This window comes from Octodon degus, unplaced genomic scaffold (genome assembly GCF_000260255.1).
Source record: "Octodon degus isolate 3935 unplaced genomic scaffold, OctDeg1.0 scaffold00071, whole genome shotgun sequence".
NCBI classification, from domain to species: Eukaryota; Metazoa; Chordata; class Mammalia; order Rodentia; family Octodontidae; genus Octodon; species Octodon degus.
In genome coordinates this window covers 9,858,842-9,886,686 of record NW_004524647.1, presented here as the reverse complement: position 1 = coordinate 9,886,686, position 27,845 = coordinate 9,858,842, and the positions used below count along the sequence as shown (strand labels likewise).

The following is a 27,845-nucleotide window of genomic DNA, read 5'->3' as shown; positions in this document are numbered from 1 at the left end:
AAGAAATATATTGGAGAAGACAATATTATGAGACCATCAGAGAAAATCCAAACGTTCACCAGATGTTTGTTGATATGAGGCATGGTTATTTATTTCTTAGATGTGACAATGATATTACGGCTATGTTAGTAAGAAAAAATCTTCCTCTTTTACACATACAAGCTGCAATACTTGTCAGTAAAATGATGGCATGGGCTTGTTTCAGAACAATCCACTGGCACAGGTAGGGAAGTAGATAGGGGTCCACTGGAAAATAGCCATGAATTTCGACCACCATCAAAAGTGAATGATCGATACTTGGAAACTATGATTAGAGTATTTGCATAGTTTTTGTACACATATAAATTTTTCTGTATTGAAGTTTTTTCTGTGTATATACATATATTTTTTTCCTTCTTTCTCCATATTAAAGTTTTTAAAAAGAAAATTTAAAACTCTGGAGGAGGGAAAATATACTCTAATTTTCCTAAATGCCTCCCCTGTCTGTAAATATATAGTACAGATAACTTACTATTTGTGAGCTGAGTAAATGAGGTAGGAGTCAATGGTATCTCAATAATCAGTAAAAATACTGACCTAAATTATAATGGCAATGATGTTTGATTTCTTGAATAAGAAAAAGTGCACCCTTTGTGAGTTCAACATATGGGCCACTGAAAGTTGGAGAAACATTCCACTAGACAGAAAGTAATCTTAGTAAATAATGTAAAAATCCTTGCTTTTGAAAAAATTGCATACTTATTTTCCCAGTTACCATGGAATTTAAATGTTTCATTAAAATAAGAAAGCAAATTCAAATGAGGTAAAAGTGCTGCCATTTCTTGAACAATAATTACATAAGCCCAGGAACATATTTAAAACCCTATAGCATTCAATTTTTAAAACTACACCTAAATTGAGACCTAGCTCTAAGTTTTCATATATCCAAAAATCTAATTTTTAATAACAATTATTATGAAATGACCTAACTAGAAAATTCCTTGTTGATAATAAGAAAGAACAGGATGTTATTAAATTTTAAGAATGTTTGTAATTACACATAAGAAACAGTTTCCTAAAGCTAAAGGATTCAGAAAAGCAAAATATGAGTTCTTGCACTCAGAGAACTCAGATTGGAAAGAGGATGTGGGTAAAACAACAGGAAAATAATTTTACCCTATACTATGTAAGTACTGACTAGCCACAAGATAAATGTGAATTACCTCATTCCACAATGTTCCACAGTGTATTGACTGGAAGAGGGACAGAATTAAGATCATCAGAATCCAGCCCAGGAGTGCAGTAACAAGAGTAAAATAAAAGAAAAATGTGAAAAAAAAAAAAAACCAGTAAGATTTCTATGATAGTCTAGATGAAAGAGAATGCTAATTTCAAATATAGAGTGGAGATGCTTTATAATTAATTTGAAATGGAAGAGGCATGCAGAGGAGCCTGTTGAGGATATCTCCTGAAGTAGCCACACTGGAAACATGATAAGTATGGCGGCAATGAGGCTATGAGAGAAAAAGCAAATCAGCGGACAATAAGAAATTTTAACTTAGATAACATCATGCCTCCTGTGCGGGTCACTCTTCTCTCCTTGCTGAGACAAAATATGCAATGTTCAAAATGAAGGAAGGAAAGGTTTATTTAGCTCACAGTTCATGGAGGGTTCCATTTGTAGTCACCTGGCTCCAAGGTAGGGTAGCATGGTAGAGGGACAACAGGTCAAGGTGGTAAAAGATATAACAAAATCAACAGGACTAGAAAGAAAGAGGACTTTTCCTTCCTTGCATTGGAGACAGGCTGTCTGCCTACACCATCTCTATCCCCTCCTCTTCCATAAACTCAAGATGTTTACAATGTGAGGGCCGTGGTCCCCTGCTGAGTCACAGACTTCTCAGTTCTCGAGTTGCCAAGATGTATCAACCACTCCAACTCCTGAGTCACTCCTCCACAGAAGCCTGTACTCTTCTCCAGCCCATATGAAATGAATGGCTCACCTCGCCACTCACAGATCACTGCAGTGTTGCCATTTGTTCCATGGAAACAGATCTTTTTCCATTTGCTATGCTTGAGTCACTTTTCTTCTTCTTCCCTTGTTTTCCACTCATCACGCCTGTGGCTTAAGCATTCACCACGACCATCAGATATACCTCCTTCCTATTTCAATCTGTCTTCCCACATATTGTCCCGTCAGATGTGAACCCTCGCCCACATGGCTTCATTCAAAATCTCCAACTTAAAGGGCTCAGATTCCTCAGACGTTGCTCTCAAAGCTCATTTTCCTCCCCTGCCAGGACTGTCCATCCTTTCATTCAGTATTAGGCTTTTCTCTTTCATCCCCCTTATTAGCCCACTTCTGGCATTAATACCTCATCTCCCATAAACCCCATGAAATGTCCGTGCCGATACCCAGCTCTCACCAGTTTCCTGATCCACCAGACACATGCTGATCCCCAAGCCCTGCACGCTCCCTTCTAGGGATGTGCTGGAAGATACCGCTCAGCTGAGTCTGTCACAAACAGATGCTGCTGGGTGATGTACCCTTACTTCAGACTCACATATTTGACCTCTCCAACTAGATTCCCTATCAGTATTTTAAATTCTATTGAATTTAAATGATACGATTTAAAGGCAAAGCAAACTGTTAAAATGTACACTCAACCATTTTCACCAGTAATTCTTGCCTTCTTACCCACTATCTTAATTAACTGTTACATCTGTTGCAAAACCCGGAAGTCGGGGCCCGGGGAGATGGCTTAGTGGAATAAGCACTTCCCTGGCAAGCACAAGGGCAAGAGTTCTATCCCCGTTCCCGGGGGAAAAAAAAAAACACGGAAGTCATTTTGTAGCTTTTTCTTATCTCCTACATTAGTCAACAATTTAGGTCCCTGCTGTCACTATGTTTCAGTTTTATCTTGCTTGCCTTCCTGCTTGCTATCTCGCATTCTCCCCTGATGCTGCTAGAATGGATACGTCAGCCTCCACTCAGACCACGCTGCGCTCTGCTGTACTTTTTCCCTGTGCCTACTACAGTCTTTCGGTTTGCAGTCTACCTACAAGAAAATCTCCAAACCAATCTCGTATCTGCTCATCCTCTAAGAGGGAGCCCTGATCCTTCTGGCTGCCCCACACCCTCACCCGAACCGTGCTCCGCTAGTTCACTGCCCCGCTCACATCCTGAGATCCCTGACTTCTGTATCCTTCCTCATTCTCTTCTGCCTGGAGAGAATACCTTTGTTTTCCCCCACCGTACCTCCTCCTGCATGCTAGGAGGGTTATTTACTCCCCATGACCCAGCCCCGAAATCCTCACTGCTTGCACCTGCTCTGTCCAGTTTTTCTGTTTCTCACCTCCATCCGCATTAAATGCTGCAGCTTCCTCACCTCCGTGGTCCCGTAGTACCCTGGGCATATTTCTGCTCTGAGATTTACCTTGTAGTTTCCTTTCCTTCTAATTGCTCAACTCTTGCAAGGCAGCAATGATTCGCTGACTTTTTATTTATTCCTCTAACTCCAGCACCAGTTTGCAGTTATGATGAAGAGAGAACACAGTCACTGTTTATTGGACCATTCAGCTGAACTCCCTATGACGTTCAGAAGCACCCTTCTTTCCTTTGATTCCCACACAGTGGCTGTTTCAAACATGCCCATCCTCTTTGATTTCCAAGGGTTTCGTATTTTTCTCTTTCATGGAAGTTGACCTTGGGCAGGAGTATTGTTAGGAATTCTGTCTGTGGACATCATACTGCTGTTGCTCCTTGCATCCTCTTCTTGCTCCTGTGCTTTGGAGAAGGTCCCTCCCTTTTCTGACCTCAGGCTTCTCACCCCTGCAGCCCTGCTCTACCAGGTCAGTCATGTTCTCCCAGCATCTTCACCTCTCTTCTCTGTGGCTTCCTCCTCATTGTCAGGACGCTGCATACTAGCTGTCCCCTATCGTGGAAAAGGTCTCCTTTTACCATTTTATCTTTGCTGTGCAGTTCTGACTGTCTTGAACTCCATTTGTAGTCCAGGCTGGCTTCAAACTCTCAGCAATCCTCCTGCCTCAGCCCCCCAAATGCAGGAATTACAGACCTGCACCACCACACCCAGCCTCCTTGACATTTCTTGAAAACATAGTCCATATTTGTTAGTCTCTTTTTCTTTGCTATTTTCTCGATTGTTAAGCCCACACAATCTGGCTGAAATGCCTTCCCCAAGACTGAATCTTCTAACCAAGTTCCTGGTTTTTAGCCTTCAATTTCCTTGTCTACTTTCTGTCAATCAGAGAAGAAAGCTGCATTTTTTTTTACATATATGTAAAAAAAACTTAAATATAATCATATATAAGTTTCCCCCTTAATCTTTCAGCTGCCCCGTCTTAGCTTCTCTAGTGATGCCTTTTCCTGCCTCCTATGGGTGTCCATATCTCCGAGGGCATGCCACACTGTCATACACTGTCACACACAGTCAGCTGTTCCTCATGCACACCGCCTCTCCCTGGTGTGACTGCAGCTGCTCAATGTTAGGAATAACATCTCAGTTTCTGTCCACTCAGTGTAGACATTTATGCTTAGCTGCTCAGGGAGCACACGTGTTGTATTTGCCTGCAAATAAGTGGCACATCAGACTAAATAAAAGGAATTGGAGCCATTGAGTTAAAAGACATAACTAAGCCTGTACATATAAAACAACAGCAAGCTTATTCAAAGCCATAAATAGACATGAGCAAATTATTTCATAAATAGCATAGTTGTTATCAAAGGAATGAAACCCTATGTTCTTTTTCATTTGCTTTCGTACAACAATTGAAATGGTTAGTGGCTAGAGCTACAGGGAAGAAAGAAGGGAATCAATTCATTTCTAGAATTTTCTGATATTTGTTAAATGTATAATACTCCAATGCTTAGGCTATTATACATGTATGTGTAATATAGTTAGGGTTCCAGATTAATTCACTTTCATTCCCTGAATTGAAAGCACTTTTATTCTTTATTTCATTTTAATTCATTGCATCTGACCAAACCATATATGAAATAAAATCTTATGAAACATAACCTATTATACTAAGCAAAAGTGGTAAATAGGCATGCATGTTTGTACCAGAACATGTAGAAGAAAATACCTATCAAGCCTAATTACTTCTATCTTTGTTCCAAATAAAATAGCTGAGTTAGTTAGCCTTAAGATAATAGGCGATGTATCTACAGAACTTTTTAGAGGGTTGCTGGGATAATGGTCTATAGCTGCCATGGAAGAGACCTATAAACCACCATTAAAAAAAGATGTGAAAGGGCCGGGGAGATGGCTCAGTGGAATAAGCACTTCCCTGGCAAGCACAAGGGCCTGAGTTCAATCCCTGGTTCTGAAAAAAAAAAAAAAAAAGATCTGAGACCTAAAATGAGTTTTGAGAATTGGCTACCTTGCTGTGGGAGAGGTATCTACTCGCACAGCCCCTCCTTTGTCTGCCTAGTATATGTTTAGCCCAGACGACATTAGGAATATAAAAATAAAGTACCTTGGCAGGAACATTTGCCTCAAATACATTCTCAGCCCTCTGTTACTGTAGACAGAATTGCTAATAATGTTAATTCTGTACTTTTGAAATCTGATAAGCTTCTTATTCCCAATAAATTTCTATTTTTGCATTAAAAATAAAATACAATAAGTAATCTTAAAATCTTCAAGCTATTAAATTACTATGGCACTAGTCATTATAATAGTTATAGTTACTATCCTTATTTAAGTGGTATTTTTTTTTTACTATTTACTGTGCTATTCTGTGCCCTGCTGGTGTGTTCATCATGCTATACAGCCATGACCACCCCACCACTTTGCACTCTTTGGGGTCCTGAGCCTCATGTATATTTTCATAATATCGTGCATATTTTCAGAATTCTACCTATTTAGGTCCCTCTAGCCTTTTGGGAAGCTGTCATCTGGGCATAGGCCACTGTGGGCAGTGACCACTCAAAGCACTTTCACTAGGATGCACAGGCTCAGGGAGGACTGGATGCTTGTGGATTTGATGGTTTGAGGTAGATGATTAGACAATACGCAGGATTACCTATGCCTTTAAAAAATGCAGTTATCAATTTTCTGGCTGTTCCTACATTGATGAGTATAGACTGCAGCTGTTATAGTGTATTTGATTGCTGTGGCCATCAAAAACCAGAACCTAACTGCCTTCTTGAAGTTCCTCTGTCCTTATACAAAAGGCTTCTGTCTGTGCGGCTGACTAAGCACAGTGAAGTGTAAGTGTCCTGGCACCTCAGACAGGCAGCTCCACAGTTGCTCTCAGCCACCACATTGTTCTCTGGAATTACATAGAGACTTATAAGTGTTCATTCTTGGCTTGAAACTCGGAGGGTAATCTCAGCTCAAAGGATGAAGGATGAAACCAACCATCCAATTTGTTTCGGTCCCCTAATACGCCCTATGATAATTCCATATTATAGAATTAAGGAAAGAAGCTTGTCTTTAACCCACTTTAATAAGTAGCTGGGGAGCTGGAGAGAGAGCTCAGTAGAATAAGTGCTTCCCTGGCAAGTGCAAAGCCCTGAGTTCAATCCCCAGTTCTGCCAAAAAAATAAAAAATAAGTAGCTGTAATTTTATTACTGTAGGTGATGAATCCTGTCTGCTTCTCTTCCTTGCCTAGTTACCACTGTCCCCACCTAACTGTGACCATCGTATTGCAGAATCTCACTTTGGTCCCTCTTCTCTGCCCACAGACACAAAAGACCTGAGTGAATTAGAGGCTGAAGGCTTCTTTGCTCTGCATCACCGCCGAGGAGCCATCAAGCAGGCCAAAGTTCACCATGTCAAGTGCCACGAATTCACTGCCACCTTTTTCCCACAACCCACCTTTTGTTCTGTCTGCCATGAGTTTGTCTGGTACAGTAACTTGGTATTTTACTCCAAGCTTTAGGCTGTGCATTTCCTCTTAATCCACAAAGTGTGATATGATCCACTGTGGGGGAATACATAGGGGTCAGGTGCTAGCTGAGAGCTGGCAGTTGCCTTGGTGGCACCAAAGACGTTTAAAGGGCATGCTTAGCCATAAGCAGTTCCTTCCTATGGTGGCTCCTGTGAAGCAAGATCCATTTGGGCTATTACCTGAGCTAGCACTCTTTTAGTGTAACAAAATGCCCACAAAAATCAATCTAAAAGGGGCTAGGGAAATGGCTCGGTGGAATATAGCACTTCCCTGGAAAGTGCAAGGACCTGAGTTCAATCCCTGGCTCCACCAAAAAAAAAAAAATCAATCTAAAAGGCAGAAACTTTACTTTTGCCTGTGGTTTCAGAGGTTTCAGTGTACAGTTGCTTGCCCTTGTCGCTGTGGGCCTGTGCTGAGGCCAAATATCACAGTGGAGAACACACAATGGAGCAGAGCTGCTTGACTCATGGTAGCCAAGCAGTGAAAAGGAGAGGCAGAGGAAGAAGGGGGCTCCCAGAACCCCTTTCAAAGGCACTTCTTCAATGACCTCACTTCCTTTCACAAGCTCCACCTCCTAAAGGTTTCACTATTTCCCAGTAACGCCAAAAGCTGGCAACCAATACTTTAGCTCTGACCATTGGGCGAGAGGGGCAATTCAGATCCAAACCACAACAAAACCAAGAGAATTTTAGCTTCTGACTAAATAGTAGGCTATTGGGCACCAGAGGGGAAGACCTCAAGGGATGGTGTCTTTACTATGAGTATAGTTTTACAGTCAAAACTTCTTCCACATCCATAGCCCAAGTGTCGAGGTGTTACTGTGAGCAACAGGCAGTGCTTTCCCACTGTAATGAGTCGTTTGAGTGTGGATGATCCTCTTGGGGGAATCTTAGCCTCAGAGACCCGTTTAAGCCTCCATAACCACATAGCAGAGGCTAGGGTAGAATTGAGACTTCAAACAACTCCTCTTTCTGTTCTCAGCATCTGTGTCTATTATAGAATGCTCTCTTGGGCTCCTCCAAAATGTGTTCATGCACAACTCTGATTTAACTTGGATATCCAAAGGTCAAAAATATTTTAATAGATGTTTTACTCACTTGTTTTCCTCTAATTACTCAACTCTCCTTTCTCTCTAACAGTGAGCATTACTTGGGAATTGGTCTTAGGTTTATGCTTTATTGGTTGCAAATATTCTCCCTCAGAAAGAGGAAGTAAAATATGATAGAGATGTCTTTGTTCATTTACATATAAACAAAGACAATAGATGAGTGAGACAATAAATTTTCAAATGAGACAGTGGGTGCTTTTTTAACTGTAGGACATGAAACTTTGCTGCCAAGAGCCTGTGACACATGCTGTTCAGGCATTATAACTTCTGTGTTTACTTGAAAAATACAAACATAAAAAAGTAAATCACTATTTCTTCAATTATTTAATTATCAGATTCTTAGTAACTAGCTTAAATTCAAAACACAATCTATGCAAATAATACACTGAGACTACTAATCAGCAAAAACATCCTGTGACTGTCAGAAGCCTTGAGCTCTGTCTCACACCTAGAATGGGTTCTGATGCTGATACAGACATCCAAATAAATCATCCATGTTCTTTGTTACAGGGGTCTCAACAAACAGGGCTATCAGTGTCGACGTAAGTAAGAAGGATTTCTGTTGTATTGTCACTGTCTTTTAATTTTAATTTCACCCTAACTTTGAGAAGTCTTAAGTCACAATTGTTTGTTTTCAGAATGTAATGCGGCAATTCACAAGAAGTGTATCGATAAAGTCATAGCCAAGTGCACAGGATCAGCTATCAATAGTCGAGAAACCATGGTATGTATGGACCATACATAGAATCCTTTCTTTGACATACAGTGATTTTTTTCCCGATATTAAATTTTAGAGCCCACTCATTCTTTGCAATAATTCATGCTTGAACTTGAATCTTTAAGTTTACCCATGAATATGAATCTCCCTAAAACCTTTTCCTTTTCAAATTTATTTATTTATTTTTTTATTTACCAAATCTAGGAGACAAATAAGAAAAGTGGGTAAGAACATTTTCAGGAAAAAAAAAAGTAACAGAAAGAAACCAAAAAGCATAAGTTGGTTGAGTATAGGATAGCAAGCCTTGTGGCATGTGCAGCCAAAGTGACAATGAAAGAATAAATAAAGGCAAGTATAAAGTATGGAGACATAAACATGTACAGGGTTAGTAAAAGATGGTGGCAAAAGGACAACCCAGTGTTGAGTGGAAATACCTGCTTTGGAATGAACATTGAGCTTTAGTCTAAAAGTTGGTTGGATTTGACCTCATGGAGAAAAGAATCTTAGATGAAAGTCAGGCAGCCTGCCATTATAAGATGCTTTTTCTCCCTTCTCCACCCTCCTCTTCATTCAACAGATATTTCTTAAGTATCTAATACATGGACAATAGTGTGATATGTCAGATGTACAGCACAGCACAAAACAGGCATGGTCTTGGCCCATGGACTTTCTGGAAAATTGATGAAACATATAATAAACCACTGTAATCATTGTAATTAATGTGAAGTGCTATAAAAGAAGCAAACAAGGTACAGTGATGGAAAATCACCAGGGAGCCTAAGGAGACCACTTGGTCAGAGCATCTCCCGAAGGAAGGGAGGATTTGAACTGCTACCTGGAGGTGAAAGGGGCCAGGTGTAACCAGCAGGAGGAAGAAGGCCTGAGATAGACTAATGGCCCTGAAGGGGCACAGTCCAGAAAGTTTTAGTAACTAAAATGAGATCAATACAGTGATCCCCAAGGCTCAGAGCAAAAGGAAAGAAAGTTGGGGAATCTAGCAGGACCTAAGTCATATGGGGATGCTTCAAACCTTGAGAAAGTGATTGAACACTATGGGACTCATAGCAACAAGCTTGTCTTGTGATGCCATAGGAGAAATAGTGTATTAAGATGTAAGCCTAAAGCCAGAGGACACTGAAGGCATCATACCAACAGATAGAGATTATTTGTGTCTGTATGGTGACAGCAGAGATGGAACAAAGTCAGCAGACTTTCAAGTGATTTCTATTGTAGGAATGGTTGTATCATTTTAAAGGAAGGGGTGTGGAGAATGAAAGAGAAGAAGGAAGGTTGATTCCCACAGTGGTCATATAAGTAGAAGCATCAGTGGACAGTTCTGAGCTTGGGATTCATGAGCCAGTGTAGCAGTTGTACAAGTTTGAGGGTGATGATATTACACAGGGGAGCTTGAAAGCTGTCTAAGAGATGCCTTAGTCATGGGCTTTCTTTCAGAGAGAAGGAAATTCAGGACTAATTGCAAAGGAACCTAAGATTAGATGTTAGGTAGGAAAGAGAAAGACCAAGAACCCAGGTTTGCAGAGAGCACTCTACACTTGGAGTCTCCAAGGACAGCCAGAAAGCTAGAAAGGAAGGGGTGAATTGTATTCCATGCAGCTGAAATGCCAAGGAAAACAAGGATCACATGGAGATATCTGAAGCCCTTGGTTCAGAAAGAGTTTGGAAAGTTTGTGGACTTGTTAGTGTGGCTGGTCTGCAGTGAGGGTGACTTCAAGATGGCACAGAAACAGCTGTGCGCTGATTCGCCGTTATCCAGAAGATCACTGAAGGGAGCCGGTAACTGGAAACAGCGGTTCTCAAAGTAAAGGGAGCTACCACCCTGCTAAGAGAGATTGATGGGGCTGGAGGAGGATGGCCCAGCAAAATCGTCAAGTCTGCTGGCAAGAAGGAAAGGGGTCCCAGCTTCAGCAGAGATTAGGTGAGGTGACTCATCATCAATTTTAACAGGAAAAGAGTAAGGCAAGATGGAAGCCCATGAAGGAAGGGGTTTTCTACAATAATGGGGATTGAACCTGGGGCCTTCACACTAAGCTAGATTCCCTGTGAGGACCTCACCAGGTGGCTAAGTTGCCCAGGCCAGACTCAAACTTACAGCGCTCTTGCTCGAAGCTTCTTTTAGCTAGTTTATGTCCTCAGTGGATCTGTGAACTGAATGAAGGAAGGAAGGAAGCAGAGAAGGCAGTAAGTAGCTTTGAAGAAAGTAACAGGAAGTGAGCAAACTAGGCAGGATGGCAGAGCAGCTTTGAAAGTCTCCTTGAGCTTGGCAGGGCCCCCTGCCTGGATGTGTGAATTTCTCTGACAAAAGGGCAGGCGAATTGGTTGAATTTTCCTGAGTAGAATGTCCATACTTACAACCCCAGCACTCTGGGAGGCTAGGGCAGGTGGTTTACAACTTCAAGTCCAACCTAGGCAACTTAATGATTTAGCAAAACTGTCTCAAAACCTTAAAATATTTTTTTAAGGTTGAGGCTGCAATGCAATACAAGGGCCTTTGATTCAATTCCCAGTACTTGAAAAAAGAAAGAAAAAAGAATCCTTCAAAATTTAGAGCTACAAGTGCCGGCGAGATAGCTTAGCAGACTAAAGTGCTTGCTTAGGTGAACTCAGGCAAAAGCAGGGACTACCGTTTGATCCCTGGCACCACATGCTGCACCAGCCCCACCCTGGGGCAGGCTGAGCTGGCCAGAGTCCAGTGTGGTGGCATGTGCCTGTAATCCCAGCGCTGGGGAGGCTGAAAGCAGGAGGATCACCACAAGTCTGAGTTGCATAGTGAGATCCTGCAACAACCAAATACATTGAAAAATAATAATAATACTAAGAACTACAGGAGCCTAATCTCATACTACCAACATGGGTAAAGCAGCTTCTACATAGCCAACCACCTACATGCAGCAAACCCGGGGCTAAAACTCAGACAACTGTCTTCCAGAGTTGTTGTTCGCTTAAACCAAACTGCCACCTCCAATCCTTCTTCCTTTATTTGACACTGTCAGTTTTTCTGAACAATCATGAATTGTGATCGATCATTGTTAACTTTTATCAGTAACAAAATTGGAGGCGCAAGGCAAACTGTTAGAAATCATTAGTTCAATGAATAAATGCCTGTGGATATTATGCTCTCTGGAGCTATCTTAATTTTGTGCTCATGCAAGAAGATACCAATTTCAGGATACTTTTATGCCCCTAAAACTGCAGCAGTATTCATTGTCTAATAGAAATAGTCTGAGAGCTACATGTATAATTTTAAACTTTTAAGTAACTACTTTAAATAAAAGAAAAAGGCACATATGAAACAAAGTTTAATTGTATATGTGTCAAGCCCAATATAGCTGAATGTTATTATTTCAGCATATAATCAATATTTAAAAAACAAGATATTTGACACTATTTTTTCCTACCAAGTCTTCCAAATTCAGTATATATTTTAAGCACACATTTTGCTTCCAGCTCAACACCCTTTTAGTGTTCACTAATCCTATGCAGCGATTCTGCTTTCAAGTTAGAAAGATCAGACCTAGGGTCTTTATCGGCCTTATCTTGAGCCATATGAGCCTGCACTAGAGGTTAAAATGAATTCTTTCTATCTGGGACCTTGACCTATTAACTACCATATTCATACTCTGTGACATGAAATGGGCTTGAAAATTTTAAATAAATAATTTGGGGGGCTGGTTAAAAGGACTAGTGTAGGTTCTGAACAACTTTTAAATAATTCTAAACAGCTATTCCATGGAGCCTACACTGACAACATCAACTACAGGGACAATAGGAACTATCACTATGTTAGCAAATAAGGCCTTCTAGCTATGTAGGTTCTGAAGCAAATGATTTAATTAGAAACCTCTGAAGTGATTACAAGCCTTAAGTAAGTAAAACTTGTTATATTGCACAAGAATATTGGCATTCTTACCAGGAATTAAGTTGTCAAATATTGTTGTCATTATTATTGTTTTTATTGTTCAGGCAATAACCTTGATTGAAGGAGACAATTTAAACTCTGGGAGACTTCTAGGAACACTGCAATAGCTGTACTGCTAGCATCTCTCTCCTTAAACTACCTTTCTTTGGAGACAAAAACGGAATGGTGGGCTCTGGTTATGACAGCCAACCTGCTTGCTCTCCAGACTCAACAGCAGAGTGACCGGGCAAGTTTCTTGCCCTTTCTGTGCCTCATCTCCTCACCTGTCAAGTGAGGACAGTATCAAAGGCTCCCTCGAGTAGAGTGTTCCGAGATCTCAGAAGAATCCACAAGTGTTCCAAGTGACACATGTGACATACTTGTCCTGTGTTCATGGGAGGAACTCTTAACCTGTCCCTTGGCACCTCTATTCAACAGTTCATGAATAAAGGGTAGGAAAATGCTTCAAGCTACTAGTAGACTTTCATCCTAATTTCATCTTCTAGAAGAAGCATTTTTAGTATCCTTCCAAAGGTTAAGCACTAGTTCTGGGCTAAAAGAAAAGAAAATATTTATATTAAAGCAGGAAGGACAGTTTCATCTGTTTAAACAAAAGCAGTATTTCCTTAGCTACCATTAGATAAATAGCCCCATCCTCTCTTCCTGCAATGCTACCTGTCTGTCTAATGCCTCAGATATCTGCTGTGGGTCTCTGTGTGTTCAACATGTGCCAACATCCAGCTCATCCTTTCCTACAAGAGCCACGAGCTCTACGCCATCTTCAAACATGACTTGAAGGTCTGCCAAGTACCAGCGATGGTGCCTATGTTTGCATTACAGTACCTGTTAGGTGAAAGTGTCTGTGAGAACAACAGAAGTTGGGCCCCAGGACCATGTGTGTAATCACACCTTTTGCCTTTCTTCCAGTTCCACAAAGAGAGATTCAAGATAGACATGCCACACAGATTTAAAGTCTACAATTACAAGAGCCCGACCTTCTGTGAGCACTGTGGGACGCTGCTGTGGGGGCTGGCACGACAAGGACTGAAGTGTGATGGTGAGTCCAGTGGGAGGTGAGCACAGTGCCACTGTGTGGCATCTTAGCAGGAAGCAGGTAACAAGGGATGACTTCTACCCAAGCCCCATGTGACTGTGACCATGAATGTCATCTTCCTGGGACAGTACATGCCTGTTGCTATTGTCCTTCTACCCCACAGTGTTCTCATGTTCACAGCCCAGCAAAGTTCACAGGAGCTCAGGGTCAAGATAAGTCTCCGGGTCCTGTGACTTTATGTTATACACAGCCCTGAGAAGACACAAAGCCAGCATTTCTCCTCACTGGTACCTCCACTTCACTCTACCCTGATCTGCTGTCTCCTTGGTAAGATCTGGGCTGACTCTCCCTGACTCCAGCAAGTCTAGCCGTGGAATTCCTCAGCCTCCTCCTCTGGCCTTGCTGGTGAGATGCTCTGTGCATCTCCTCAAGGACCGATACCCCCAGTGAGAAGCCAAGCTCATCCCTGACCACCCTTCTCCCTTGTCTGATCTTCCCCCAAGCCTGCCATTCCCTGCTCATGGAGTTACTCAGTCCTACCCAGAAAAAAAGAAAATAAAAAAAAAAAAAAAGGAATTCTTGCTTTAAAGCTCTAAGTTGCTAAGGCAACAGTCTTTAGAAACTGTAATGCTGATATGCCAGGATTAGGGAACAGGGAGGACAAAATCCTAAGGAGAACTGACCAAGCACTCTGCTTACTAGATGGGAGCAAGAAGGGGTGGGGCCTGGATGATATGGTCACTGGAGATTTTCTGCTGCAGCACACACTTTTTTATGTTGGACTACCACATGTTTTAACCCTTTGATTTTCCCTTGAAGTCCTATCTTAACTAAAATACCACTGGCTACATCTTTCTTCCCTTCTAGGTGTCAGCAGGGAAGACCATCTTCCTGTGGTACTGGTATGTCCCATGGAATCTAAGGTGAAACCTTAGTGAGACAGGGATTGTTAGGTTTCCAAGGCATTCCCCGGGGTACCACAGGTAGTCAAAGTGAACCTTGAGGATCCTTTCATAACCCCAAGTACCACTTCCACACTTTCCTCTAGATACCTGCTCAAGAATACATGAATATGCAGGGTGTGATATGGTGTATCATTAGAGCTCATAGGCTAAAACTTTCCCATGTTCTAATTGTATAAACACAAATACAAATAAATCCTCACTGGTTGCGACTTCTGAGTTGGTCTGAAGGCCAGGTGTCATTTCCAGAGAGCCTTAGTGCCACTTGCTAGGGCAGAGCTGTCTTATTAGTGTGACTGGGAAGATTAGAACTTCCCCAAAGAACCCCTGGCATTATTCCACACCCACGTGCACTGCTTTGTTCCATTCTTTCTAACATTCTCTCCTTTCCCCTCCATTCCTCCCCCACTCTCCTACCTACTTCACTTCAAGAACTCCCTTCCCTCTTTTCTTTTATCCCATCCCTTCCCCCTCCCCCTCCCCTTCTTTCCCTTCTCTACTTCATTTTCTATTTTTAACTCTGTAAGCCCCCAAAAAACTTCCTCGATTCCCTGATTCCTTAACTCTGTTCCTCTCCACATGCCTTCATCCTCAACTCTTGATTTTTCTCTTCTGTTCTAGTTCACTTGGTCCTTTGTTTTGTCTCACTCTTACCTCACCTCCTTGTAAATCATCTTCTTAAGTAAGGTCCTTATCAGCCTTTATCTTGTCTTCTTTACCCCCACCTCGCTGTCCCCTCCTTCCTTCTACAATAACTCCCATGAAAATAGTCACCAAAAGGGACTCTTTGCACTCACAGAGATCAAGTTGCCGCCTGATAGGTTAGTGACAGAGACTTATGGTATTGCAGTGGGAATGGTGCCCTTCTTCAGTACAGGGCCCATCTGAAACAAGCATAGAGCTAGCTACAATTTCAAGGAGTGAAGTAAAATACCAATTCTGTTGCACTAAATTCTCAATAAGTGTCTCACTTTACATTGCTGGGATATGTGGCTAGGGCCACCCACATGCAGGCCTAACACCAGCTGAACAAGTCCAGTGCCAGTCATGCTGACCATGCAGACTTCTAAGCACCATTATCAAAACCACTCTTACTGTATTAAAGATTTTAAATAGACATAAAATATTTTGCTTCAAGTGGATTTTTGTGGCTATATCTATGCATATATATGCAATAGTAATAGTTATTTACATAGAAAATGCTTCATGATTTTATGTTGAACTATCTGAGGAAGTGTGAGCTAGGTAAAACCAAAGGTGAGTAATGCCAGAATTTCACCTACATATTATTATTATTATTATTATTATTATTATCATCATCATCATCACCATCATTTTGTATTTTTAGGGAAGGGTCTACAGGATGTTCAGGGTCTCACTACTAGATTGGACTCATAGTGATCCACCTGTTTATAGCCTCCCAAGAGCTGGGATTATGCATGCCACCACACCCAGTCTCAATTGCTATCTCAGCACACCTCAGGGGAGGGGCCAGCACAGCAGGCCCATGGATCGAACTCTTGGCCCCTGCGCCCACTTGTAGGCCCTTTAATATGCTGAGCTACTTGGTTGGCCCTCATGATACAATAACTATTCAAGATGAATGAGAAGTTGTAGTTGATAAACAGACACTTACTCCATAACACTCAGTGTGCTAAACTCTTTGCATGCAAATGTGCTAATAAGCAGATGAAATGAAAATTTGCATGATTTCATAGGTCTTGCTAACTGATTCTATTATAACAACCCTACTTATACACTTTTGTAGAAGCAAGTAGGGCTGAGACAAGTTCTATCAGCTAGAGCTTGGAAATCTTTATGTGTTTTTTCTTTTCACTAGTGATATTTCAAAAACAAAGTTTGGGTTTTCTAAAACTTGCAGCACAATGTACCAGTTGTCTTTACACAAGTTCACTGGCACAGCCCCTTCCCACTCAACCCAAGAACCATCCCTTGGTCCAAAGGAGTGGGAGGAGAACATCACGGCACTTGTTGTCCATTGCTTTCTCATTGCCGCGACACAGTACCTGGCACCAATAATTTAAAGGAAGAAAGTTCAAGCCTGCAGGATAGCTCAGCAGACTAAGCACCTGCTTAGGCAAGCACAGGAACTGGGGTTCAATCCCTGACACCACATGCATTGCCAATCCCACCACCAGGAGCGTTGAGCCAGCCCCCAAGATCAAGGCTGAAAACAGGAGGATCACTACTAGTCTGAGCTGTGTAGTGAGATCCTGTACCATATACCAAATACATAAAATAAATAAATAAATGAAGGAAGGAAGGAAGCTTTTTTTTGGCTCACAGTTTGTAGCACTTTCACTCTGTAGTCAGCTGGTTTCAAAGCAGAGAGGTGTGGCAGAGGAGAACCAGCTCATAGCACGGCAGCAAGAAGCAGACAGCAATCGAGGGAGGAAGGGGGAGAGAGCCTTCCAGGCCACACCTCCAGTGACCCACCTCCTCTAGTCAGGCCTCTGTGATCCAATCACCTCTCCAAACTAACCTATGAGCACACAAGGCTTTTGGAGTGACATCTAGATATAAACCATAACAGCACTGTTGGGGGACTCATGATTCCAAGTATTCACAGAGTCTGTATAGAACATCAGTTCAGAGCTAGGACCCTCTCAGAAGCCCTTAGGACTTGAACAAGGTCAAGCAGGGTCAGATCCTTGTGTGACCTGTGACCAGCATGTGTTCTCCTCCCTTATTGGTTCTTGAATATTTAACACTTTTCCTTCTTTTTCTTTGGCAAAAAAACAAAAGTAATGTCATGACACACAATGATGAAAGAAAACAAATTGGTTTCTTTCAGTCATTATGTCATAAGTGCACATTTAAGCTGATAACTCATATGTACAAGCAATACTGCTTTCTTTAGGACACTGAAATCCACTTAAGTGGAGCACTAGTAATTGTGATGGTCACCCATCCTTCCTGTAATCACACAAAATTTGGAGATACATATATGTAGGGGTCCTGAAAATAGGGTAATATCTTTTAACACCTTGCTGTCAGGTCCCATTGGTGTCACATCCAAACTCCTTGTGAACACACCTGTGATTTGCTGTGTTTGCACCACCTAGAGACTTTATGATTTTGTCAATGCTAAAATCTTTTTTTTTTTTGTGTGTGTGTGTGTGTGTGTGTGTGTGTGTGTGTGTGGCCAGCTCAGCCCAACAGGGGGCAGGGCTGGCTGGCATGTGGTGCTGGGGGATTGAACCGCGGTCCCTGTGCTTTGCTTAAGCTTAGCTTGTTCTAAGTAGGTGCTTTAGACCACTGAGCCATCTCACCAGCCCCAATCAATGCTAAAATCTTAATGTCTGGCTCCAGTCTCTCTGGATGTACTCTGCTGTGACCTCCCCTGGCACTGTAAACCAGGGAAGAACACCTCTTTGCTCCTAGATCCACAACCAGATCCACAATCACTTGCTCCTCCCTTGCAAAGTTTAGCTGAGGGGACACCTCCCTTCTGTAGTGTCCTTCCCTCCTATTCTCAAATACTACCCAGTATCTTGTGGATACCTAACTAGAACCCCTCACTTTCTACCCACTTAAATGTGAGACAAAGACAAAGAGGAATCAGGGATGGAAAAACAAAATAATATTTCAAAAGCTTGCTTATTGAAATTAAAAGTGTAGTGATAATGCCGGAGAGGTCTGGTTGTTGGTTTCTTTTAACTAGGTCTTGATCATTTCTGATATCTTTAACCACTAGGTTTTCTTCCCATGATGCATTGAACTGGCCCTGAGAAGTATGGGGGTGATTTTCAACAAGATTAGATGAGCATCTGTCAAAGTAGAGATGTTCATGAACTTTAGGAGAGTTAATCGCAAGGATAGAACCATGACAATGATGTGCACAGTATGGCTAAAAGGAAAGTGGAGAAGCACAGTAGGTAGCTTTCTTGAGTCCCATTGACAAGCTCTGGCAAGGTCATGGTGTGGCTGCCAAGGAAGCGTGGCAGTATTCACACAGGTAATGGTTCCAGATGAAGAGTAAAAGGGACCTTGAAACTTACATGTTCCCCCTTTTTCTGTTATTCTTTATTCCAAAGAAAAGGTATTACTTGAATAGATTCAGATGAATTTTTGGAATAAAATAAGTGAAACGTTTTACTGGGAGTGTCCAGAAGTCCATTGGGTCCCAACTCATCTGTGCAGTCAGTTTTGTCTCCAGGAGACACAGCTGTCCTGGCAGTCCCCCTCCAGCCTGGGCTCGGAGCTGTGTCCTATGTCATTTCCCCATCACCACCCATTCTCATAGTTCATTAACTTCACTTATCCCCAAAGTGAGCATGCAGTGCAGAACTTCTCGTCCTCCTCCCACTTGCACCCCTTAACACACACATGCACCATTTCCCCCTCTCAATTCTGTCTCACAGACCAAGGCTGTAGCCGGAGCTTCAGCTTAGTAGATAGAGACGTTCCTCATAGTCCATTAGGGGAAAGGGACACTTGGGCTCCAGGATGGAGTGTGAGGTCATGTTTCTCTGTTCCAACATTTTACCCTGCCATTTGAGAGAACCTACCTCAATCTGCTCCACCCAGCCGTGGCCCAACCCAGAAGCACAGTGATCACAGACTTTCCTCTCTAGCAGTAAAGCTCTATTCTATCTCAGGAGAGTGATTTCCCAGCACCAGTGGGTACTTGCCCTCCTGCTCACCTTCCACTTTCTTCCTTTCAGCATGTGGCATGAACGTCCATCACCGGTGCCAGACAAAGGTTGCCAACCTCTGTGGCATAAACCAGAAACTAATGGCGGAAGCACTAGCGATGATTGAGAGCACCCAGCAGGTAGGGAGGGCACTGAGCAGATGAACTCCCCACCCCGTGTCCACTCCAGTCCTCGCTTTGACCTGCAGCAGCCCTACAGCACTTCCTGCGGTGCATTTCCAAGCTCTCACCTCGCACTTACACTTCATCTTCACACCCATACTGCTCCCTTTCAGGTTTTTATTTACTGAATGCATTTCTGTTGTGCAGACTTTTGTAGGGTTTTAAATTTTTATGGAATGAGCAGAGGCAGAAACAAATTCATTAAAGGTATTGAGGATTTATTGCCAGCTCTCTACCCATATATTACAGCTATGTAATACCCCGGGAAAATACTTATTTACTCTAGTAAATTCATCACTGGAATACCCTTAGAACAAAAATCCATGGAAGTTCTTTCCCTGCCATTTATACCTTAGCATTGGCTGAACTCTCATATATAAAAATAAATCCTCTTTAAGACTTGGCACTGTTCCTGTAAGTTACTTTTCCACTGACCTGTTTTATTGGCCATGGAAAGATGTAGCTAGCATGGGAGATTCCAGATAGGCCCCAGAAAAGAGAAGGAGCTAAGTATATTCTGCCGGTTCACCAAATACCACAGAGCCTTGCAAGGTAAGGAATCCTATAAGTGTTGAATAGGAACTTTTGTTGTCCCGAGCATTTAGAAGTTTTAAATAGTTTTTGTTCTCTTGGGCGGTGGACTGAACTAGCCCATCCACAACAAGTGGGTGACCTGACTCTCTGTTTGTAAGTTAGGCTCGCTCCTTGAGAGATTCAGAACACATCTTTCGAGAAGGTCCTGTTGAAATTGGTCTCCCGTGTTCAGTCAAAAATGAAGCAAGGCCACCATGCTTACCAACAACTGGGAAAAAAGGTAATTATTATAGTAGTCTGCTATAGGTAAATGGTGAATCAACTTTTACCTGTGTTCTATATTTTAAGTTCTCAGTTCACCGGGTCGAATAAGAGGTCCTTTTTATTTAACAATTGTAGACCCAACCACCAACTAAGAAGCTCCTACTTCGTAGAAGTGAAACTGAAACAGGCCTCACTGAAAAGCCTTCTGAGACGGGATAAGAGGTGGGATAAAGATAGTGGGATAGATCTGGAGGAAACAGTGGAAATGTTTTCTTAGAATTTTAGAGTATTACTCCCAAGCAATGTTAAATGATTTTACCGAAATAAATCTACCATAAAGCACAGTAATGGGAATGTCACCGAACCTGCTCTTATTCGTAGAGACTTTTCTGGAAATTTGAGAGTAGAAAAGGGCAGAACTACCAGGCCAAAAGCTTTTAACATTTATGACATTCTGCAATTTTATCCAGCCTGCTGTCTGAAAATGTTTCACAGGAGGATGTGAACACCCAATTCTGAGACCGAAATCACCAGACACTATGAGTTACTTTCCTTGGACTTAAGAGAAAATGTGAAAGAATATTTAAGAATAAAACCACTGTGATCATGGAATAAATTTCCCCACCAACAATTTTTGCGTACCTCTTCTGGTATTAAAGCAAGAGATAAATTGACATAAAAATGTTTTAAAAGAAAACTTTGGGTTAGAATTTAGGGAGGCTCACTGAGCAGTGAAGCGCGCCTCATCTCAGCAATGATCAGGGCGGGCAGCATCCTGATGTGAAGGTTACAATGAATAATGCAGTACAGATCTTTACCAATCTGCTGGATTTCATTCTCTCTGCACTCACATTGTAATTGATAGAAATTAGTGCCCCTGGAGGGGTTGTGAGCCAAGCAAACAATTAAGAATTATTTTCCCCTCGAATTTGATTAAATTTTCTATTCATCACTGATCTGACATGATTAAAAGTGCTCATTTATTTTCCATATGTAGTCTTCTGTCGACTGAAATATGTTTCTTAAATTGAGCTCCTCCTGGTCTGTTGGTTAAATAGCAACAGTCCACCAGTCCACAGCCCAAAGGTGGGACTCCCAGACAGAGAAGTACTAAACTATAGACACCTCCCTACCTTCTACCCTGTTATTATAAATGGAGACTCAGAATGAGCAGTGGGGAAAGAAAGAACAGCTGCTGTAATGAGTAATTACTCCACATTCACACTTGACCACTGGCTTGTCTCTTTCAGAGCCTCAGGGAATCTCTTGGGACTCTCCATTGGATGGGATGGATAAAGTGTGCCACCGACCAGAACCTGAACCAAATATAGAAAGACAAACTCTGCACATGAAGCTGAAAATTGATGACTTCATCTTGCACAAAATGCTGGGGAAGGGGAGTTTTGGCAAGGTATGCTACCAAGAAGTAGGAGCCAATGGTCCAGATTCCGGGGGTTACTGACACGCATCCCTGGTAGATGCAACTAAGCTGTTGGAACCAGGGTAGAGATGTGTGGAGAAAGCATTTAGGAGGCTCTCGGGAAACAACAGCCTCTGATTTCTATTCGTTTGCTTTGGGGTGACATGTACCATATCCTAATGAAATTGATGTCTCTGGGTACCAAAGAAACAGGAAAATTCTTTGGCCACTTACTGTTTCATACACATCTTTTGTTTGTTTGTTTTGTTCAGTTTTCTTCTCTTTGCTTCTTCTTTGCATATAGACCCTTACCTTTACTTTATATGTAACTTTTCTTCTAACAAGTATCTTTAGGCTTGTATTCTTTTGCTCGGGCTGCTGTAACAAAATACTGCAGCCTGGGCAATGCAAACAACTGAAATTTATTCTCTTACAAAAATCAGGGTATTGATAGGGTTGTTTCTTCCAGTGTTTTACTCTTTAACTTTTAAGTGGTCCCTTATCCCTCTATCTTTGTATCGTTTTCTTTCTGTGCCTGTCTGCCTAAATTTTCTCTTTTACATGGATGCCAGTCATGATGGATTAATGTCACTCTAATGACCTCATTAACCTTAATTGCTTCTTCACATGCCTCATCTCCAAATATGTTCACATGTTCAAGTACTAGCAGTTAAGACTCCAGCATATGAAGTGAGGGGCATGGAGAGGACATACCACAGGCCTGAAGCTTTAGGAAGTCGTAAGAAAAGTTACATGAAAAAATTCTCCAAAATCCTTCCTGCCACACACTCAGGCTATGAGCTGTCTGTGTTACTCACGGAGGATAAGTGAAGGAGGAGCAAATGGGAAGGCGAACAAAGAAGAAAAAAGAGATGAGAAAGAAACAGACATCATTTCATAAACACCAGTGACAGCTGAGAAGTTTCAAAGCAGCGTTGTGTAAGGAAAGATGATGCAGAATGTGTAGACTTTTAAGTTATTTTAGATATTAAGAGTGTGTTAACAGAGCTCCTAGCTACTTCACACTCATAGATGCAGTTCTTTGGAAAGACTTACTCAAGGACTACTGTCCCGTGAATCTGTGCATCCAAAGCCAGTGCTGTGCTGAGCGCCTGCTCGCCATACTTTGGCAGGAACACTGACTCAGCTAATTTAATAATAAACCAAGATACCATGGAGCATCTACCAAGATGAATAATATCGTGCTCTAAAAGTCTTGGGTTTAAACACTAACACATTACCTTTCAACAAAATCTACTCCACCCTCCAAACTATAGCTGAGACCCATGAATTGTTTTAGTTCATTTCCACAGTAACGTGAACCACATCAGGCTCATTTGGTTTTAATCTGGGTGTAATAGGCAATTTTACAGCCAGTCTTTATTATAATTTAGCAGCAATTAGTGTGTAATTATAACCTGTTACCAAAAATTGAAAGCACATTATATAGGTAGAAATTGCCTTTTCAGGTTCTTTAGTTTATGGCTGGTTTTAGGGTGTTTTACTGAAAGAAGCAATTACCAAACACGTACTTTTGTTAATGGAATGTTTATCTTTCTTTTCTCCCATGTGAATTTCTACATTTGAACAAAGTTAATGGAAAAGATGCTAAACCTGTAATCCCAGCACTTGGGAGGCTGAGGCAGGAGGATCACTGTGAGTTCAAGGCCAGTCTAAACTTCATAGCAAGACCCTACCTCAAAAAAAGGGAAAAGAATACAAGCCATAGTAAATATTCCAGGGGGCAGCTTGGAACTCTATCCACCACGTTAGGTCCAAAGCAGAATGCACATTTCCATGGGGGCCTTGGGCTGTGCCCACTGAAAGGACAGGAGGAGGACACACTGAAGCAAAATAGAATGGCTCCATTTCCCTTTGCACAACACTCAGTGGTCTTTTGAGAAGACTCCCACACTTGTGTTTCCTGTCTTTTCACTCTGCATAGGAAGTTCGGATCTTCCTCAAATGGTAGCCTTCTTGCTCTTGCTTGAAATTTACTTTCAAGCCTAGGAGAACAAATTGCATGTTGTCTAGGGAAATGAACACCACTCATTTGCCTGGCATGATCTAAGTGCCTCCTACTAGTTCAGCTACCACGGACTCATGTAATAGCGTTTTGAATCTACACACTCCTATTTGCATTGCTAGTACTGGTTTAATATCACTGACTTCCACACTTGCTAAAAGTCAACAGTAGAGATAAATTACAAGCGGTCTATTTTTTAATTTTATTTTTAATTATTTGTTTATCTTTTGCAGTACCAGATTTTGAACTTCTGACCATACGCTTGCCAGACAGGCACTTATACTGCTGAGCTATATCCCTGGCCCATCCTTTTTTATTTTATGAAAAAATAAAACAAATATTCATAACCAAATAGAAAATAGCCATAGTTATCATGCTGTATATCATTATCTTGAAAATAATTGCTCTGTACAAGACATAAACCAAAAAATCCTTACCAAAAAAAAAAAAAAAAAAAACCCAGACAATAGCACAAACTTTATTTTCAGCAAACTAAGATAAGCTGGTAGTATAAGTGAAACTCAAAAAGAAAGATAAACAAGGTATTTGAAGGATGGATGGACACAACTTGAGTACATGATACCTAGTGACACACTTAGATCAGACACACACTCTAATATCCCAAGTTTTCTCTTACATGAGAACTATATATATATATATATATATATATATATACAAATAAAAAACAAAATAGAATAGAGATAAATAGGAAGTAGGAGACCCTCAAATGCTGCCCCAAGCCACATAGTCTGTTTTAAAAATATTTCAATGACAAGTATTCTTAATTCTTATTTAGAGAGCCTTTTGTAGCTTACAGGTCACATTCCCATTGGCATCCCATTTGACTTTTAGGATTGTCATGTAAATCAGAGAGTGTAGCAGTATTTATCCATTCTCATGTACGAAAATGGAGCCCGTAAAAGTCAATTGCTTTGTCCACATGTCTGTAGCTAGCCAACACTGTGAAGTGCTACCAGCACTGAAATTTTCAGAGCTGGAATGCCATTCTAGCACTGCCTGGAATTCTCTGCTGCATCATATGAAAATCTAGAGCCACTGGGGGTCATCTGACCTCCAGTGACATAAGACACATGAAATCAAGTGGGAAAATAAACGTTACACTTAATTCTTCCACTGAGTCATTCTAAAATTTCAAGCTAGTTATTTTACTTTCTGAAATCAAGGTGGGAGGGATGGTATTATTAGAAGCTAAGTGTTAAGAGCAATATTGAGAGCTAAAATTTAGATAATAAAATTAGATAGCACACATGAGTACAAAGCAGACTGGCTGACATATAGTTACTCTTAAAATTGTTTGTTTTTATGTCATCAGATGAAATAGTATCTACTTATTAGTATGTCAGGAAAACTATAACCTTCAAGTTTTTCTTTTTACCTTGCAAAACTGGTTGAAATGTAAAGCTAAGTTTCTGCACTTTATCAGTAATATTTAAAGTTCAGTACTTCCCTTCAGTGTGTATTTTTTTCTCATTGAATTTTTATTATGCATGTAGGTCCCTGGAGAGCCAGAGCATACCTTTTTAAATAGAATTTTTCTTGCATTGAGAATAATCATCTAATTACATAATAATTTCAAGAAACTCTTGCAAAGGTACAAGGACCATATGAAACTGTTATGTAATACCCTAGACCAATTAGATGTCCCATTCCACATCAGTAACATCCTACCTAGGAAGGAGAAAGCTCCCTTTTGCCCACCCAGAAGGGACCTCTCTAAGCCACTTTGCCTCAGTTTGTTCTTTTTCTTTAGAGTAGGAACCCAAATTCTAAAATAAAATTACTTCTTCTTCTTTCTAGGTCTTCCTTGCTGAGTTCAAGAAAACCAATCAGTTTTTTGCCATAAAAGCTTTAAAGAAAGATGTGGTTTTGATGGACGACGATGTTGAATGTACCATGGTAGAGAAGAGAGTCCTGTCCTTGGCCTGGGAACATCCATTTCTAACGCACATGTTCTGTACATTCCAGACCAAGGTATGGCTTCTGCTCTAGTGCCCTTCCTGCCACCTCCAAACTGCCCCAAGCGTCTGTCAGTGAGCTTCCTTATACACACAAACCACTGTCCCTGTTTTTATCTTACTACTTTTCAGCCTACTTTCAATGCTTCTATCCATTCATCCATTTATCCGTCCAAAAGAGTTTCATCTCCTTTAACCACCGTGGGAATATTACTTAGAATGTTTTAATGGAGTCCACTGAGAGAGACTTTTACTTCTAGGTCTATTGGTTGATTTACAAAATTTAACACAGCAAAACCACCACGGTTCTAAGCAGTTGGTGACTTGAAGGGAGAAATAGGAACTTCTCTATTCTTCTACCTTATGTGTATGTAAAGAGACAAAAGTTGGAAATAGATTAAACGACATATGCTCTGTTGCTTTCCTTTCAAGTACCAGCAGAAAAGGCAGCCCATGCATGGACTGCATCACTGGGTCAGCCGGCCCTCTGGGCGAGGCACTTCTCCTTCTGCTCTTCTTGTCAAACGGTGCAGTCACTCTCCTTAAGAAAATACTGTAAATAGCTTAGGTGTGACTCAGTTTACTCAGAGAATTTGGAAAATGCTTGTAAGCAGTTATAAGAAAAAATCATTTATACTCCTATCACTATTAGTACTTTGAAATTTATCCTTCTAGATTTTTCACTTCTATGAATTTCACTGAATACATCAACCCACTACAAATATATACCATTCTGTAGTTGCTTTCTAAACTTTCTATTATATTCATTTTCTAATATCTGTGAACGTTCTTCTACAATATAGGTTATCAATCTGAAATTGGTTTTGTTCTGACTTAAATAACAGTGAAATGGACGTTCTCATGGATCACTGTTCGTGCAAGAGCATTATGATTTTTCTTCCCTAATTTTTCTTACCTTCACTCTATTCCCATCATACAAAGCCTGGAATAATAAGCATACCCATGTGGGACCCTGGCTTCAGGTCTGAAGGGCACAAAGCATGGACTGTCCCCCTTTTTCGTGTCATAGCATGAGCCGCAGAGGGCCTCTGAGGTGTTTTCAGCCACAGAAAGAACTAAGGGGAATCGCGCAGGAGAAGTAGATGGTACCCTGGGTCCCTTCACTGTTTCTGCAGTCCCACTAGATTCTTAACAGGTGTTTTGCTGTGCAAATATATGAATAATCCATTTACTTAAAAAGAGAAAAAGGCCAGGACAAAGTGTCAAGCATATACTATATTAAAAGTACTGCGCAACATACAGAAACACATGAAACAACTCCACACTGAAGATCTGCATGCTCCAGTAAGAGAGGCGAGGTCCATCCATTTAGAAATTAGTCTGAAGAGGCAAAAAGAACATTAAGTATGTAAGGTGTGGGCTTTAGGAAAAACATAAAAGAGAGAAGACAGAGTGCAGAGAGAAAATAGGCTTATTTTCTAAAGCAGGAATAAACCTGGAGTTTCTGGTTATGAGAGAAAGTTCTACTAGAAACTTCCTGCTGGGCATAATTATAAACACTTTTTGGTCTGGATAGTGTAGATATATCACGTAAAGTCATAGTGTTAGATTTTGTCCCCACCTCTCCTAGATCAAAGTGTTTTCCCAATTCTCACAGGTCAGATTTACTAGGTAACTTGGGGCTGCTTATGTTCTCGTTATTTCCCGCAGAATATTGTGAAGCTTGTAGAAAACTGCTGCACATGTCATTCTAGGCTGGTAGGAACAACCAAGCAAATCCAAGCCTAACTTGACATCTTTTTCCACTATTGTGTGCATGTAATGTATGTGTGTACATATATTGTGGGTATGACTGTTTTCCTATCTCATGAGGCAGGTTATTAGGAATCACACTTTGTAGAAAGTGAGTGGATTCCCTTCTCCTGTTTAACAGAGCCTTTGACCTTATTTGTTTCTCTCCCTCTTAAGGGAAATACTCTTAAGGCTCTATGCAATTATGATATATTAACAAGACCAGAGACACCAGTGTGTTAGTAGCACTCACTACAAGAGAGTGGAAGAAAGGTGGCCCCGATAATGCATATCAAATATAACTGTGAGTGGTTCAGCACTTAGAGAGAAAGGGAGGGAAGGAAAGTGAGGGGAGGGGAGGGGAGGGGAGGGGAAGG

At 41.2% G+C, this 27,845-nt stretch overlaps 1 protein-coding gene across 3 annotated transcripts in view; it reads left to right on the top strand.

Annotated features, from left to right (window-relative positions):
* Positions 1-27,845, top strand: part of Prkcq (protein kinase C theta) — a 137,757-nt gene that overhangs the window by 60,747 nt on the left and 49,165 nt on the right. For all 3 annotated transcript variants that reach the window (XM_023719741.1, XM_004635288.3, XM_023719740.1), the window contains exons 5-12: positions 6,693-6,855; positions 8,517-8,548; positions 8,645-8,730; positions 13,568-13,697; positions 19,345-19,454; positions 20,193-20,310; positions 21,545-21,705; positions 25,559-25,732. In XM_023719741.1, the coding sequence (XP_023575509.1) occupies positions 6,693-6,855; positions 8,517-8,548; positions 8,645-8,730; positions 13,568-13,697; positions 19,345-19,454; positions 20,193-20,310; positions 21,545-21,705; positions 25,559-25,732 (974 nt within the window). The remainder of the gene's footprint in view (positions 1-6,692; positions 6,856-8,516; positions 8,549-8,644; positions 8,731-13,567; positions 13,698-19,344; positions 19,455-20,192; positions 20,311-21,544; positions 21,706-25,558; positions 25,733-27,845) is intronic.